Source organism: Herpailurus yagouaroundi, unplaced genomic scaffold, assembly GCF_014898765.1.
Source record: "Herpailurus yagouaroundi ecotype Mexico unplaced genomic scaffold, PumYag 67793, whole genome shotgun sequence".
Classification (NCBI taxonomy): Eukaryota; Metazoa; Chordata; class Mammalia; order Carnivora; family Felidae; genus Herpailurus; species Herpailurus yagouaroundi.
This window is the reverse complement of record NW_024420586.1, coordinates 14,402,520-14,420,283: the sequence shown is the minus strand read 5'-3', so window position 1 is coordinate 14,420,283 and position 17,764 is coordinate 14,402,520. Positions and strand designations below refer to the sequence as shown.

At 36.2% G+C, this 17,764-nt stretch overlaps 1 protein-coding gene across 1 annotated transcript in view; it reads right to left on the bottom strand.

Annotated features, from left to right (window-relative positions):
* The window catches only part of CFAP47 (cilia and flagella associated protein 47), a 562,540-nt gene that overhangs the window by 255,146 nt on the left and 289,630 nt on the right, over window positions 1-17,764 (bottom strand). Inside the window, exon 34 of the mRNA XM_040468820.1 lies at window positions 4,643-4,729. Coding sequence (XP_040324754.1) covers window positions 4,643-4,729 — 87 coding nt within the window. The remainder of the gene's footprint in view (window positions 1-4,642; window positions 4,730-17,764) is intronic.

The following is a 17,764-nucleotide window of genomic DNA, read 5'->3' as shown; positions in this document are numbered from 1 at the left end:
TTTTTTTTTTTTTTTTTTTTTTTTTTGGTCAACATATATTACTGAATGCATTCTGCCCTGTACAATCACCTCCATTTATGTAGATTTGTTTTTCCTTTTCTATTTGAGGTTGGCTCCTTGAGAACCAGATCTCTGACTTATTTATCCCAGTATTTCTCTGGTACTATGAACACTGCTTGAGGGGCCACTTAGTAAGAATTTATTAAATGATAAATGATTCAATGTCACTGGAAAAAAATATCAAGTCATATCACTGAGGAGATTATTTATAAAGTGCTCATTTCTGAGCACTGTTGACCCATCATTTAATTTTAAATGTCGCTAAAATCAGTCTCTTGTTCTGATCCCTTTTCATAATCCTGTGGATTTAATTAGAATAAAAACTTCTTAACTGCTCTTGCTTATGCTTATGGATCATTTTCCCATAAAGTAAAATGTGTGATGAATATAAAGTTTTATCATCCATGTGGTTCCAAATGTGCTGTTTTATATGTATCCGTTGCCTTAAGAAGAGCAGTTTATAAAAAGAGGCATTTTTAAAATTTTTAATAAGAGACTACCTTTTTTTATACCACCTCAAAGATAATTTCAGCACTTCACTGCTCATTTGAGAAGAGAATATTTATTATCTGGGGAAATAGTGACTGAAGTGATCTATGGAGGAGCATCCGCATGTGCTAGGTCACGCTGCAGGAGCATCCCATATCTCAGTGGATTAGCACAAGGTTACTTCGTGCTCACATTACATGTCCATCCTAGATAGATAGGAAGCACTCAGAGATCCTTGGTGAAGGGGGACTCCGTTTCTTTTTTCTTTTTCTTTTTCTTCTATTCTTTCTTTCTTTTTTTTTTTTTTGACTGTTGCCAAATGTTTATTATCTGAGTAAATCAAGCAAATGTAAACTACCTCATCACACATGGAGACTAATGAAAAGAATAAGGTGCATTTCTGTCAAGGGGACTCCATTTCTATACTTGCTTCTTTAGTAATTGTATCAGGGAAAGGGAACACGAAAAATTGTTCACTGGCTCTTAAAGCTATCCTTTGGAGAAAAAGTTCAGCACTTATCCTCAGATGCCATTGGCCGATTAAGTTATATGTTCACACCTAACTCCAACTGGGGAAGTGCAATATTACCACATGCCTAAAAGGAATAAAACAGGGATATTTGTTAAATGCTTTAAAAAATAAAGATTACTGACAGTTTATGGAATATTTTTTTTTAACCTTTTCTTGTTCTCTTGCTGATTAGACCTAGCGATCAGACTGGGTTTTATTGAGATAATGCTTAATGGATGGTATATTACATACAAAAGTTATTAATGACTTCCATTCCGGTCATGATTCAAAATGTATGTCCTTAAATTTTATTTGCATATGGAAATCTATTCAAGACAAACATTAAGGAGAGCTTTAAGAAAAACAGAGTGTGTAACATCACTTAGTATTATTTTATTAAGATGTATTTAAAGACCAAAAGGCCTCAGTATGCCACTGAAGCCAGACTGATGAAATACTAGATACCTTTGTGGTGTATGAAATAAAACTCTCTTTTGTGTCCCCTCATGGTGGAACTTGTTGGTTGCCTATCCCAATATCCACGGGCCCTTTCCTCCTCACTGACCAAACGTTATTTTATTTTATTTTATATTTTATTTTAAAGTTTATTTATTTTGAGACAGGGACAGAGACAGCATGAGTGGGGGATGGGCAGAGAGAGAGGGAGAGAGAATCCCAAGCAGGCTCCGCACTGCCAACAGAACCTGATGTGGAGTGTGAACTCACGAACCCTGAGGTCATGACCTGAGGCAAAACCAAGAGCTGGATGCTTAATCAACTGAGCCACCCAGGTGCCCCCAAACCCTCATTTTATTTTTGATGTGTATGTGGAGAACGATGGTTTTTCAGTCTTCTTGCCAGCTAGATCTGGCCAACTGGCTATAATCAGAAATGCTGTGTGCTATTTCTGGGAAGCTTCCCTAACTCAGAAAGAAGAGGCACACTTTTATTGTGCTTCCTCCTTTCTGCTACCTATAAAGTGGATTTGATTGTTAGAGCTCTGGATACTTTAGCTGATTCTTGAGAAAGTGAATAAAGATTTGCCTGCTACATGAACTGGATCCTAGAGGTGTTATACAGTAAACAGGACCCCAAAAGAAGGAGCCATAAGTGCTTCTAATAAATCACTTCAGAAATGTCAGAAAAATAGCCTTTGGGATAAACCTGAGACTGTTCTATTTCAACCCATGTGGACTTGGGGCTCAGCATTTAGCTGAGGCCAGGGCTGAAATGACAAACCAAGGTCCATTTCTTCTTGAAAAACTATAGCCTTTGCCTTTTTAAATCTCACTCTTACCTTTGACCTGAAGTGCACAGGAGTAAATGCTTAATACCTTAAACAAAAGGCTCTGAAACATTCTTTTAGAGTTAATCTACAGACATGTGACTACTCTACATTGGACGTGTTCTCTCTGACCAATACTCAATGTCACCACATCTGTATGTTAATTTTATGACAAGAAACCTTGAGCAAGGAACTAAGAAAATAAAGTTTTATAAACATGAATGGAAGAAACTATATGAGAAAGAATGATTAATAATTTTGAGACACGATAGACACACTTCTTAAGGTGTACTTCATGCTGAGTTGGCAATTACTTTGGGGGAGTATTTGTAAAGTGTCCTTTCCAGCTCAAGTTAAATTATAAAAGTCTTAATACTTGTTCATTCCATTTTAGTTTAGATTTGAGAAGAATAACATAAAAATGATGTCTTTACCTATAGCTTCAGTAATTATGGAACTTTGGATCTAATCAAAACCATTCCAGAATATTATATGAAGAAAAATTATGTTAAAATTTGGAATACAGAATTTCTATACTGCGTTCCAAATTAAGAAAGGGGAACTCAGTGTTACTGTTCATTAAACTGATCCAAATTTGAGTTACTTATGCTTACAGATACCTATAGCATTGCCTTGCGATCTAACTCCAGTTTAATATGTGATACTATAAATTTATTTGTGGTTGATGTGGGAAAATTATTTCAAGCCCATTTAGGTAAAATCTATGATGCCGAATAGCTGTTTAATCAAGAAGCAAGGGACTGAAAAGACAAAAACTTAGGAAAACTATTTACTGAAGAGTGTATGGGAAAACCAGCATTTCAGACTCCAAAGAAATTAAAATAAAATACCTACAATACTATGAAATTGTACTACAATTCATATGGTATCTATAATGATGTTTTATCGCTCAAGGTATTAATTCATATTTTATTATTCATTAAAGCAAAATATAAAAGGAAGACTTCGAATGCCTTAGTTAAGCATGTAATTAGCATTCAATAAAACAAAGGCATTGAGACAAAAATGGCTTTTCCTTTAACAATTTTTCTCACAGAATAGCAAATGAAGAAATCAAACATAGTAAATGTAATCCTTATAATCTCATGGAACTATTGGCTTAAATACAACTCGTTTTCGGAAAATAAACTATATTCATTTTAATCTTAGCATGATTTGCACAAATCACTTTAACAGTGGTTATTCCTATGGTTTCAAAATTGCCAAATCCTTGACTCCTGACACGTTTTTGCATCTAAAAGGATGACCGTGTTGTCAAGCAATACACAGACAAAGGTATAAAATAAACTAACAACATAGTAGTCAACAGATGCATACATTTCACTAACACATACTTGCATTCTTCTCTTTTGGCTGAACTTTCTTTAACTTTGGCAACATTGTTTTTATTCTATTTCACATTAAATAGTTATTCTATAGTTAAAAATAGATAAGAAACAAAACAATCTAACTTTTAAAAGTTCTGCTTCTCTATTCCAAAGTCAAAGTTTCTTTCTAAACTAAATTCAGACTTCTGAATGTAGGTGGAATAAGCTTAAAAACAGTCAATTCTCATTATCCACAAATTAAGGTTATTTGCAAATCTGTCTCCTCGCTAAAAAGTGATTTGTAACCCCCAAATCCATACTCATGGAGCTTCTCCTGCTGTTTGTGGACATGTGGCAAACAGTTCCAGTCAATGGTCATACAAATTTCTAGTTAAGGTCAAACAAGGTGACACTGGACCTTTCTGCTTTAGTTTTCATACACAGATGACCAGAGGATGGAGATAGTAGGAGGCATGACAGAAGTACAAATATTCAAGAAACTTCAGCTCTGTGACCAGGTGGACAGGGTTTGAAACAATTTGCTGGCAGCTGTTAGTGGGTCAGCCTCATGCAAGTTATTTAAACACTTCTAAACCTCATTTTCTCTGTGTGAAGAAAATAGAATCTACCAGGATAGCTTATTTTTAGGATTTACAGTTACAATCTATGTGATTACATAGACTTCTTCTAGAATAATATTCCTTCAGTCAGTATCACAATTTTGTAGAACATAATGACCACAAATAATGAGAATCCACTGTATTTAATCAAGTACATATTTATTCAGTTTTCCTGCACATAGCCTAGTAACACATAAGAGAATAGTGTAACTGTGAATAACATAAGTTATATATAATATCAATATTTTAAAGAAATGAAAACTGTTGTACGTTATATAACAATTTTAGTTGAAAACTCATTTCTCAGAATTCTCAGATAATTATGAGTATAAAATATATTCATACTTACCCACTGTTCTTGTGGTTAATGAGTTGTCCAGATTCAGTTAATTGACATGGCAAAGAGATAAATGTTGAGGATTCCACCAATGTGACACTAAATGGGAAAAAAAAAGGCTTATTTTGAATTCTATTGTAACAAAATTCAAATGACCACAAAACATTCTTTAAAAATTTTCCCTCATTCATAAAATATAATTCGAATCAGAATAAATTATAGTTCAAAAAATCCACATGTTCTCATTTTGCATCTCAAAGCATATATATTAAAAAATGGGAAAGATCAGGGCACATGACTGTCTCGGTTGGTAGAGCACAAACTCTTGATCTCAGGGCTGTGAGTTTGAGCCCCACACTGGGTGTAGAGATCACTTTTAAAAAAAGGGAAAGATCTGGAATTGAAATACATAAAAAAGAATAGCCTTTTATATGGAAAGGCAATACTTAATTCTCAAAGCAAGGAAATTTGTAACACAAGTGACTGCCCAAATGATATTCCAGAAACAAAATGGAATCACATACTGGTCTCAATGTATTGTCAGAGCTGTACACATTTCATAATTTCTAATCTTATTTCCAAAAAAGAAATGTTTCTTTCAGGACTGGACATGAGATGAGGATACCTAGTTAATCAGTGCATTAGTAATTATGCTATCTTTGGGAATTACATAGCAATTCAGTCCTCCTTATAAGATAATGCTCATTCATTCAAGAAACAATTATGGAGACTCTATTATATGTTAGATGTGGGACCAGATGCTGGTTATACAAGCATGAATCAGTTATCCTCTCTGCCTTAGGTTGCCCATATTATAGTGGAGGATAGGGTGGAAATGATTCTCTTGCTGTGGGTGAAAGATATCAACAGCAGAGTTCTATCTGCAGAGTTGAAGAGAATGTGCATAATATTAAGAGCAGATTTATTCAAACTGGATTCTGTAGGGGCCAACTATAGGCTACACGAAGATGAACCACTTTGGTGCGAAGATTACTATGAGTCAAAAGCAATCAAAACCCAGCAGATTTATGCTAAGCTGTTCACCTTCCTCTCAACTTACTAAATTTACATAGGAAAAGAGATCCTATGCCAGGAAAAGAGCTATTAACAGAGATTCCTCTTTACCTAAGAAATTTATCTGAAGAGGACAATCTTTGTTTTCCAGACATTTCCTCTCACCTTCTGGCTAAAGGTCTTCTTCCCCTTTGTATCCTCACACCTCTATCCTTCTCCTTAGTTCATTTTAGCCTCTTGTTGCCTCACTGTCTTTGCAATTTCGTGTGTGTGTGAATTTCCCTTATGTAAGAAACTAAGTATGATTTTTTCCTGTTACTCTGTCTCATACCAATTTGATTCTTAGTTCAGGGTCTTGAAAAGCAGAAAAAAATTCCTCCTTCCCAACAATTCATTAAAATAAATCTTTACTATGTCACAGTTATCTCATAATATGAGCTTTACAATAAAAATAGATCAATAATAAAATTAATCAAATGTTTTAGTATTGAAACACAAACACACAAAGAACTGCATACAAAAACAATTAAAACATTCATACATTCTAATGTTTCAATGTTGAAGGGGTTCAGGACAGCCCCCATTCCCAGAATGTGCCTCTTTGGCATGCAGATTATTTTAAGCTTAATACAATCAAAACTTTCTGGACGCAAAAGAAACTTTTGCCCCTCCCTTAACTATACAGAAGACTCTAAATTGGGGGTCTTTCCCCGGAATAAGCTTTATTAGCAGAAATAAATTCTACCCGAGTGACCCAAATGTATGGCAGGGCAAACATCTAATCACCAAACATCTGCTCTTTTTATTGTCCCATGAGGTGCATTCCTTTCCTTTAAAATCCCAGACCCCTGTCCACTTCTCCTTAGCTCGGGATGACATATATACCTCATTTTGACTGTCCTTGGAATTTCCAAGTCTGGGTGGATTCCCCAACCTTACACTATTAAATTTGATTTTCTCCTGTTAATCTGTTTCATGTCAATGTGATACTTAGTCCAGCTAGGACTCTCACAAGGAACCAGAATTCTTGCTCAATGACAATGTTAGCATCACTTTCTGTCCTTTTATTTTAGGTTGGTAGTTCTGAGAGTTTCATTTAAGGGTTATAAGGAATTACATCCATATTAAATACTAAGCATTTTTTAAAGATACAAAATTAACTGTAGTAAAATGTTAACTATGAACTGTATAAGACATGTATCAGACTACCAGACTAGCTTATATCATTTTAAAGTTATAGTTAAGCAAAAGTAGGAAGAATTCCTCTCAAGAGAGTAATTTTAATTTAAATTAAGGCACTAAATTCTCATTTAAACCTCATTAAATTATGAGAAAAAAATGTACAATGTTTCTTTATATTTCTATAAATCCAAGGTGAATCATAAGGGCAATTTATTTTGGTCATAATTTGTTCTGGCTAAAAAACAGTCACAAGGATAACACAATTTTACACACAAATAAAGAGACTAAACCAGTAAAATAAATATTAGATTTTTCATACAGTGTGCATGTGTCATTTTGGGATAAAATAGCATTTGAAAAGTCCCTCTTAATTACAGTGAAGATGCCCTCCTTAAAATAGAAATATTAACTGTAAAATGAAATACAAACTGTCATTAAAATGGAAAAAAACCCTATTTGATTAGTGCAGCTTCTGAATGGCAGTTCCCACACTTCAATGTGTATTACAATCATCTGTAGTGTTTGTTCAAAATACAGATTCCCAAGCTTCTACGTGCATGAATTATGACTTCATCAAGTCTGGCATGGGTTCGAGAAACTTCCATTTAAAACGCTGTCCAGATGCTTTTTATTTTTTATTTTTATTTATTTATTTAAAAAAATTTTTTTAACGTTTATTTATTTTTGAGACAGAGAGAGACAAAGCATGAACCGGGGAGGGTCAGAGAGAGAGGGAGACACAGAATCTGAAACAGGTTCCAAGCTCTGAGCTGTCAGCACAGAGCCCGACGTGGGGCTTGAACTCACGGACTGCGAGATCATGACCTGAGCCGAAGTCGGATGCTTAACCAACTCAGCCACCCAGGTTCCCCTCCAGATGCTTTTTAAACAGCTTATCTATGGATTAAACTTTGAGCAATCTTGATTTAGACCTGCAGTGCTCTAACATTAATGTAAAAACAAATCCTCTGGCAATGTGGCTAAATGCAGATTCTGACTCCCATGGGTTGGAGTGGGCCTGTGATTCTATTTGTCCAAACTCCCAGGTGATGTTGATATTGATGATTCAAGGATCATAATTTGAGAAGCAAGAGTCTGATCTAAAACAAAAACCATTTCTCAACTAATAAAACCAGGCTACCAGAAAAACAAAGGCAAGGAATGGCAGAGTTAGAACCACCATATATTTATTCCTCTATAAAAGCAACAAAAACACTGGAAAAGATGGTAAAAATTAACTTTTTCAGAACTCTGGTAAATTAATGAAAGGCTTGCAACAATCTGAGTAGTGTTTATTCAAGAAAAACTGCCACGCCGTAGTAAGAACAGCACAGTTTGTGGCCTTATAACTTTCACGTTGTAACTCCCATGTTCCTTGCCACTGCTTAGCAGTAGGCTTGAAAATCATCAGCTTTGACACCAACGTAGTTGTAAAAACTGGCAGGCAGTAACATAAGGGGACAGACTGAGATTTGAGCTCTTTGAAAAAAGTTCCACCCGTGAGCATTGCTACTTTTTTATCTGTCTCACAACTCGCTGGAAAAAATCAGTTGGCAAGGTGATGTCTTTACTGACCTGACTCAAAGGAAGACGGCAATACTCAGGATGTTTGTTGAAAACAATCAGTAGCAATTGTACCTGAGGTTCCTACAGCAGTTGGATCAAACAAGTGTTTGCCCAAACAACAGAGGAAGATCTGAGGAACAAGATCTGGTTGAAGCAGCTTGCTAGATCCCCAGAGTATGTGAAAGATCTTCTATGTCTATGGGAGATAATGATGTCCCACCAAATAAAGAGTACTAATAAAGAAAGACATTTTTTTAAAAGAGCCAATTATAAATTTTGTACTTTGAGAGTACGATACCTGAAATAAAAAATCATTAGAGGAACTCAAGAGCAGGTTTGCAGTGGTACAAGAAAGAACCAGTATACCTGAAAATGGGCCAGATAAAATGATTATTTCTAAAGAATAAAAAGAGAAAACAAGAAAAATTAAACGGTCACAGAAAACTGTAAACACCATCAAGGATAAACATAAGCCTAATCAGAATGCTGAAAAGATAGGAAAGAGGCAGAAAGAAAATGTGAAGAGATAAATGATGAAAAATTCCATTCCCAAATTTGATGAGAAACATTACTTTACACATCCAAGAAGCATTAAATTTTTTTTCAGGATAAATCCAAAGCAATCCAAAACTAGAAAATAATAGTCAAATGGTTCATGAGCCAAGACTTGGTAAGCAGCAAGACAAAACTAACTCAACACCTACGTTGTTCCTCAGTAAAATTAACAGTGAATTCCCATCTGAAACCCTTTAGGGCAGAAGGTAATGGGGTGATGGAGTCAGTGAGTTGAAAGAAGACTGTCAAGGGGCGCCTGGGTGGCGCAGTCGGTTAAGCGTCCGACTTCAGCCAGGTCACGATCTCGCGGTCCGGGAGTTCGAGCCCCGCGTCGGGCTCTGGGCTGATGGCTCAGAGCCTGGAGCCTGTTTCCGATTCTGTGTCTCCCTCTCTCTCTGCCCCTCGCCCGTTCATGCTCTGTCTCTCTCTGTCCCAAAAATAAATAAACGTTGGAAAAAAAAATTTTTTTTTTAAAATAAATAAAATTAAAAAAAAAGAAAGAAGACTGTCAATAAAGAATAGTATATACAGGGGTGCCTGGAGGGCTCTGTCAGTTAAGCGTCCAACTTTGGTGCAGGTCATGATCTCACATTTCGTGAGTTCGAGCTCCGCATTGGGCTCTGTGCTGAGAGCTCGGGGCCTAGAGTCTGCTTCAGATTCTGTGTCTCCTTCTCTCTCTGCCCCTCCCCTGCTTGTACTCTCTCTCTCTCTCTCTCTCTCTCTCTCTCTCTCTCTCTCTCAAAAATAAAATAAAACATTAAGAAAAAAAGAATAGAATATACAGGAAAGCTGTCCTAAAATGAAGGAATAAATAACAAATAAACAAAAACTGAAAAAATTAATTGCTAGCATATGTGCCCTATAAGAAATATTAACGGGAGTCCTTCAGGCTGAAATAAAAGGACACTAGAAATTAACTCAAGAACACATGAAATAAAAAGCACCAGCATAGGTAACTACATAGCTATATGTATAAAACAAACTAACTAAAACTGTATTTTCTTTGTAAACTTTTACATTTTGCTTTCTGATTTAAATGAAAAGAGTGTGAAACAATAAATAAAACAGTTTTACAGGCTTGTAATGTGTAAAGATGTCATAGGTCTAACACTAATAGCACTAAAAGGGGGTACAAAAAGGCGATATACTGCAGCAAAGTTTCTGAATTATATTGAAATTAAGTTGGTATTGATTTGAACTACATTATTTTTTTTAAGTTTATTTATTCATTTTGAGAGAGAGAGAACACAAGCAGACAAGGCACTGTCGAAGCAGGACTCAAACTCATGAACCATGAGATCACAACCTGAGCTGAAATCAAGAGTCAGACGCTTAACCAACTAAGCCTCCCAGGTGCCCTGCAAAGATTTTTTTTTTAAGTTTATTAATTTATTTTGAGAAAGAGAGAGAGTGCATTCAGGTGCGAGTAGGAGAAGGGACAGAGGTGGGGGGAGAGAGAATCCCAAGCAGGCTTCATGCTGTCAGCACAAACCAGATGCGGGGCTCAATCTCACAAACCGCAAGATCATGACCTGAGCCAAGATCAAGAGTTGGATGCTCAACTGACTGAGCTACACCACGCTACATTATTTTGAATTAGGATGCTAATTATAATATTCAGGGTAAACTAAGAAAATAAGATACAGTAGAAGACAGAAGGAGGAATAAAAACTTTACACAAAAAGAAATATATACTACAAAACCAAGAAGTAATGGAGAAATGAAGAAACAAAGACATGACATAGAAAATAGGTACCAAAATGGCAGATATAAATCCTACTGTATCAGAGATTACATTAACTTTATTTATTTATGTTTTAATGTTTATTTATTTTTGAGAGAGAGAGAGAAAGAGAAAACACAAGCGGAGGAGAGGTAAAGACAGAGGAGACACAGAATCCGAAGCAGGTTCCAGGCTCTCAGCTGTCAGCACAAAGCCTGATACAGGGCTTGAACTCACTGAGATTATGACCTGAGCCAAAGTCAGGACGCTTAACCAACTGAGCCACACAGATGCCCCGAGATTACATTAACTTTAAATAGATTCAACACTCCAATCAAAATGCAGAGGTTGACTAAATGGATAAAAACAGATTAGAAAACTGATAAACATTAGTTCAAAGATACAAACAGATTGGTAGCAAAACATTTAAGAAGACATACCATGCAAACAGCAACAGAGACTGGGAGTGTCCATAGTAATAATGGGCCAAATAGAACTGAAAGCAAACATTGTTTGAGCATGACACCATGACAGCTCCCCAGACCCACTCCCCAGGAAAATGAGTAAAAGTTGTAAAAATCAACTGTAATAATTCTTTAGAAATTATCCTTAAGGGAATATAGTAAATGAAGAAAAATCTATTCAACAATATTTACTGCATTTAGTAAGAAAGGTTATAATTTGTGAACCAAAACCCCTCGCTCCCTCTTCCTCCCCCACTCAGTAACACGGAAACCCTACTCCTCACTGGCACAGCTAAGAATACAAGGCTCTCAACTTACCCAGCTCCCAGTTGGAGAACTATAGTTTTCTGGGAGGTGTAGGATATCAACATTTCTCATCCTGCCCCCAGTACACATTGCTAAGTTCTGGGCAAGTGCAGCTGAGAGGAGTTGGGGGTATCCCTCTTCTGCCCAGTCACAGGACAGAGACTCTACATAGGTGTGAAACTGTCCTCACCCTAGCTAACAAAGTGCTTGTCTAGTGCTGGCAGAAGCAAAATAAGAAGACCTAAAGCTGTTGTCCCTATCTCACCTAGCACTTAGCACCTCATGCACGGGCGGTATTCGGGGAAAGTGCAACACCATCCCCACTGCCAGCTACAGGGCCATGGTTTAGAGATTTTGCCTGGAAGGAGAAGATGGCCTTAAAACAGACAGTTCTTAATCTCTTCTGAAAGGAACTGATAACTAACTTCATTTTCAATAAAGTATGAAGAAGGTTAAGACCAGGGATGCTCTTAAAAATAGTACAGGTTGAGGTAAAGGGCAATTGGGAGTAGACTGGTAGATTCAATGGAGACACTGGCTAAACTGCATGCCTGCTACTTTGCTAGTAAACAACAGGGGCAAGGGACAGCTGGGAGGAGCCCTTGTGGGGACAGAATAAATCTTAATTAAACACTTACTTAAGAAACTATTATTTCAAAGGAGCCTAGATTTGATTGAATTTATCTGAGGAGCAATTTATGCCTCCTATAGAACTGGAATTAGCAAAATCTAATATATGGGTGTGGAGGCGAAAAGAGATAGTCAAAAGGAATCCTGCCAAAGCCACTGTCATCCCAGATTGACTGTGGGCATTCCCAAGGCTATGTCCCCCGCGAATTAACATCAGAGGCTTCATACTTTGTGTGTGGAGATTTTCTGGGGAGGACGCAGATATTACTAAAACAAGATGGTCAGTCAGTTAAGAAGTTAACCAACACCATTAACAATCTCATGGGAGATGGGACCGGTATTCAGCTGCTAGAATATATCTTTTAAAATGTTTAGTTTTCAACATAAAAATGATGAGACGTGAAAAGAAGTGGGCAAGAGAAACCGCATGTTAACGTAACCAGCTGTCAGATTTAACACAACATTAATTCAAGACTGCCATTATAAATGTCTTCAAAAACTTAAGTATGGCCAAAGAAGTAAAGGAACATATGATGACAATGCAACAGCAAACAGAGAATATTAAAAAAAGAGACTGAAATAAAAGAACAAAATAATTCTGGAGATGGAAACTGCAACAACAAATATAAAAAAAAAATCACTAGAGCAGCTCGATGGTAGATCTAAACTGGCAGAAAAGTAAAAAAGAATTAACAAACTGAAGACCGATAGAGATCAGGCAGTCTGAAGAACACACAGAAAATAGAATAAGGAAAAAATAAACAGAGTCTAATACATATCTGGCTCACCGTTATAAAAGCACCAACACACATGTAATGCAATTACCAGAAGGAGAGGACAAAGAGAAAGGAAAAGAAAGACTGTTTGAGAAATGAGGTGGGTGAGAGTGAAGCTGGACTGGGGCAGGGGAGTTATTCCAAAAGGTAATGTGAACCCAAAGGAACAAATAGAAACAAAAATGGTTAAAAAAAAAAAAAAAAAAAAGGGTAATATAATGAAAATTATAAATGTATCCATTTGGTTATGGGCTGAATTTTGTCCTCCCTCACATTTCATATGTTAAAGCCCTAAAGCCTAGTACTCTCACAATGTGACTGTATTTGAAAATAGGACCTTTAAAATGTGATTAAGTTAAAATGGGGCCATTAGAGTGAGCCCTGATTCATTCTGGCTAGTGTTCTTCTAAGAGGAAATGTGGACACACAGAGACTCCAGGGATGTGCACACGCAGAGAAGAGATGACGTGAGGGCACAGCAAGAAGCTGACTATCCTCAAACCAAGGGGAGAGGCCTCAGAGAAACCCAATCTGCCAATACCGTGATCTTGGACTTTTAGCCTCCAGAGCTGTGAGGAAATAAGTTTCTATTGTTTAAACCACCCAGTCTGTGGTATTTTGTTATGGGAGCACTAGCAAACTAATACACTGCCCTTCTCTCAGCTTTCTTCAGATCATAAAAATTACGCCAAAATTAAAAAAAAGAAATACCGAAAAATGTTATGTAACATTACTGATTATTGCAACACCACTGATATGTCTGACAAAAACACCACAAAATAGGGGGAAATGGAATAGAGCTATATAAGAGTAACAAAAATGAAAAGGTGGGGCCCCTGAGTGGCTTAGTTGGTTTAGGGTTTGACTCTTGATTTTGGCTCAGGTCATGATCAGGTTGGTGGGTTTGAGGCCTGAATCAGGCTCCATGGCAACAGTGCAGAGCCTGCTTGAGATTCTCAATCTCTCAATCTTCTTCTCTGCCCCTCCTCCACTCACATGCATGCTCGCTCTCTCTCAAAAATGAATAAATTTGAAAAAAATAAATGAAAAGTCAGCCTACTAAATGGGAAAAAATGTTTACAAATTAATATCCAAAATCAATTAAAAAAAAACCCTCATACAACTCAAAAGCAAAAAACAAAAAAACACACAATCCAATTAAGAATTGGGCAGAGGATAAGAACAGACACTTTTCATGCATATTAAAACATGTTGAACATCCTTACTCATCAGGGAAATGCAAATCAAAACCACAATTAGATATCCCCTCACACCTGCCATAATGGCTATTATCAAAAACAAACAAACAAACAAACAAACAAAAAGATAACAATGTTGGTAAGTATCTGCAGAAAGGGACCACTGGCATACTGTTGGTGGGAATATAAAATGGTGCAGCCACTAAGGAAAACAGTATACAGCTTTCTCAAAAAATTAAAAATAGCACTACCATGTCATCTAGCAATTCCACTTCTGGGTATTTATCCAAAGAAATTGAAATCAGGATTTCAAAAATATATCTTTACTTTCATGTTCATTGCAACATTGTTCACAATAGCCAAAATACAGAAACAATCCAAACAACCCAAATGTCCATCCACAGATGAATGAATGAATGAATAAAGAAAATGTGTTGAGTGTATGTATATTACGGTGGAACACTATTCAACCTCAAAAAGGAAGAAAATCCTGCAACATGTGACAACATGGATGAAACTCGGAGACATTTTGTTAAGTGAAATAAGCCAGTCTCAGAAGGACAAATCCTGTATGATTCCATTTATATGAGGTGTCTAAAGTGGTCAAACTCAAAAAGTAAAGAATAGAATGGCGGTTGCTAGGATTTGGGACTAAGATGAAAAGGAGAATTGTTATATAAAGTTTCAGTGATGCAAGATGAATAAGTACTAGAGATGTGATATACAATAGACTTAATAACACTGCACTGTGTGCTAAGAGGGTAAGTCTCATGTCATGTCAAGTATGCTTATCACCAAAAAAAAAAAAAAAAAAAAGAGAGAAATTAACACAAGGAAACTTTTGAAAACGATGATGGATATGTTTATTACCTTAATTGTGGTGATAGTATTATGGCTGTATGCATGTGTCCAAACTCATCAAATTGCATACAGTAAACATATGCAGGGGTTTTTTTCTGTTGTTTATCAACCCTACCTTAACAAAGATAAACAATAGAGAATATCAAGGAAGCCAGAAAAAAGGTTCTTTGAAAAGATCAATAACACTGATAAGACTGATCTAGACTGATCAAGAATAAAGAAGATAAAATTATTAAAATAAGGAATGGAAGAAGGGCCATCACCATTGACTTTCTAGAAAAAAAGGATTATAAGAAAATATTATATAAACTTCTATGCCAACAAACTGATTACTTGGAGGAAATGCACAAATTCCTAGAATGGCACAAACTATCAAACCTGATTTAAGGAGAAATAGAATACCTAATTAGGCCCATAACAAATAAAGCAGTGGAACTAGCAATGAAATAAACTTCCCACAAAGCAAAGCTCGGACCCAGATGGCATTAGTTGTGAGTTCTACCGAAGATTAAAAAAATTAATACCAATCCTTCAAAAACTCTTCCAAAAAATAGAATAGAAAGGATCATTTTCCAAATCATTCTCAGAAGCTAGTACTAATGCCACAAAAAACAAAGTCATCACTAGAAAAGGGAATTACACCATTATATCCTACGATTATAAATGTAGTATCTTCAACAAAATACTAGCAAATCAAATCTTACAACATATAAAATCATTACATAGCAGGGGCGCCTGGGTGGCGCAGTCGGTTAAGCGTCCGGCTTCAGCCAGGTCACGATCTCGCGGTCCGTGAGTTTGAGCCCCGCGTCGGGCTCTGGGCTGATGGCTCAGAGCCTGGAGCCTGTTTCCGATTCTGTGTCTCCCTCTCTCTCTGCCCCTCCCCCGTTCATGCTCTGTCTCTCTCTGTCCCAAAAATAAATAAACGTTGAAAAAAAAAAATTAAAAAAAAAAAATCATTACATAGCAAGAAATAGTTGCATTCTGCAAAGGAGGAATTTGAGAACTACTAATGTGGTAGAGACGTGGGTAAATCCTGTCTCTGTTAAATCTAGGCCGGGTTGCCATTTTGGTTAAAAGTAATGTTAAATTTTGAGTAAAAATGATCAAATCTGGTCACTAGAGTGCATGTAATTTGGGGGGAAAACATGGACATTTTTATTTTATTGTAAAGTACGTTTCATATTCAAGTGTTAATAATTAAATTCTGGTTTTTTAACTGTAACATATATTACTCAGTGATCAAAAAGAATGAAATCTTACCATCTGCAACAATGTGGATAGAAACTAGAGTGTTCTATGCTAAGCAAAATAAGTCAGAGAAAGACAAACATCATATGATTTCACTCATATGTGGAATTTAACAAACAAAACAGATGAACATAAGGGGAAGGGAAGACAAAATAAAACAAAAACAGAGAGAGAGAAACCATAAGAGACTCTTAAATACAGAGAACAAATTGGGGGTTGCTGGAGGGGTGTTGGGTGGGAGCATGGGCTAAATGGGTGATGGGCATTAAGGAGGGCACTTGTTGGGATGAGCACTGGGTGTTATAGGCAAGTGATGAATCACTAAATTCTACTCCTGAAATCATTAGTATACTATATGTTAACTAACCTAGATTTAAATAAAAATTTTTAAAAAGTGTAACATTAAAAACTAGGTCACTTACTGTGATGTTTATAATAATAATAAAGACTACATAAGAATTAATTGGCAGTTAAATTTCCTTTCTTTTCTATTGCATTATTTTTAAATTTTAAAATACATGCCTACTGTAAAATATTGATCTTAGAAATTTTGTAACTGGTTTTAAAAGTTTGAGTTAATGGGGTGCATGGGTGGCTCAAGTGGTTAAGCATCTGACTTTGGCTCAGGTCATGATCTCATGGTTTGCGAGTTTCAGCCCTGCATGCGGCTCTCTGCTATCAGCACAGAGCCTGCTTTGGATCCTCTGTCCCTTTCTCTCTGCCCTTATCCCCACTCGTGGACACGGGCAGGCTTTCTCTAAAATAAACAAATATTTAAAAGAAAAAGTTTGAGTTTATATGTCTGTTGCCTAAGTCTGAGGGCCACATTCACATAAAGGAGAAAGGAGTCAAAATTCCCCAATTAACAATCTTGTCTTTTACCAGACAAACCATGCACTTCTCATAAGAAGCAACTATTTTAACTCAATCTGAGATAAACCATAGAGTAATAATAAAATATTATGATTTTTTGAAAAACATACAACTATAATCATCTAGCAACTCCTAGAACTTTGAGATTTCCTTTCAGTGCTACCACTAGAATGTAAAACTAATTATGTTTAATCTTGATGTCTTATGCAGAACAGTCATTTGGTTCATTTAAGGGCATATTTTAATACTGGATTAATGCTATATATTCTGACATTTTTCTGTTCCTTGTATTCTGATATAACACTTTAATAAAAGTACAGTAAATAAAACTCTCCCTCACATGAACACAGGAACCATAAATTCACCAATAACTGTTTTTTTATTTAAGTTTATTTATTTCTTTTGAGAGAGAGGACGTGAGCAGGGGAGAGGGAAAGAATCCCAAGCAGGCTCCACAATGCCAGTGCAAAGTCTCACACAGGGTTCGATCTTACAACCCTGAGATCATAACCTGAGCCAAAATCAGGAGTGGGATGCTTACTCGACTGTGCCACCACCCAGGTGCCCCTCACCAATAACTGTTTTAACAACAACAAAAATTGTTTTGTAAACAACAAATGATTAATAAGAAATTACCAAAAGTCTTCATATATAGTGATTTTAAAAACTGGAAATTATCAAATACTAAATAAGCATACATACAACTTCTAGTGTCAACACAAGTATTGTTGACG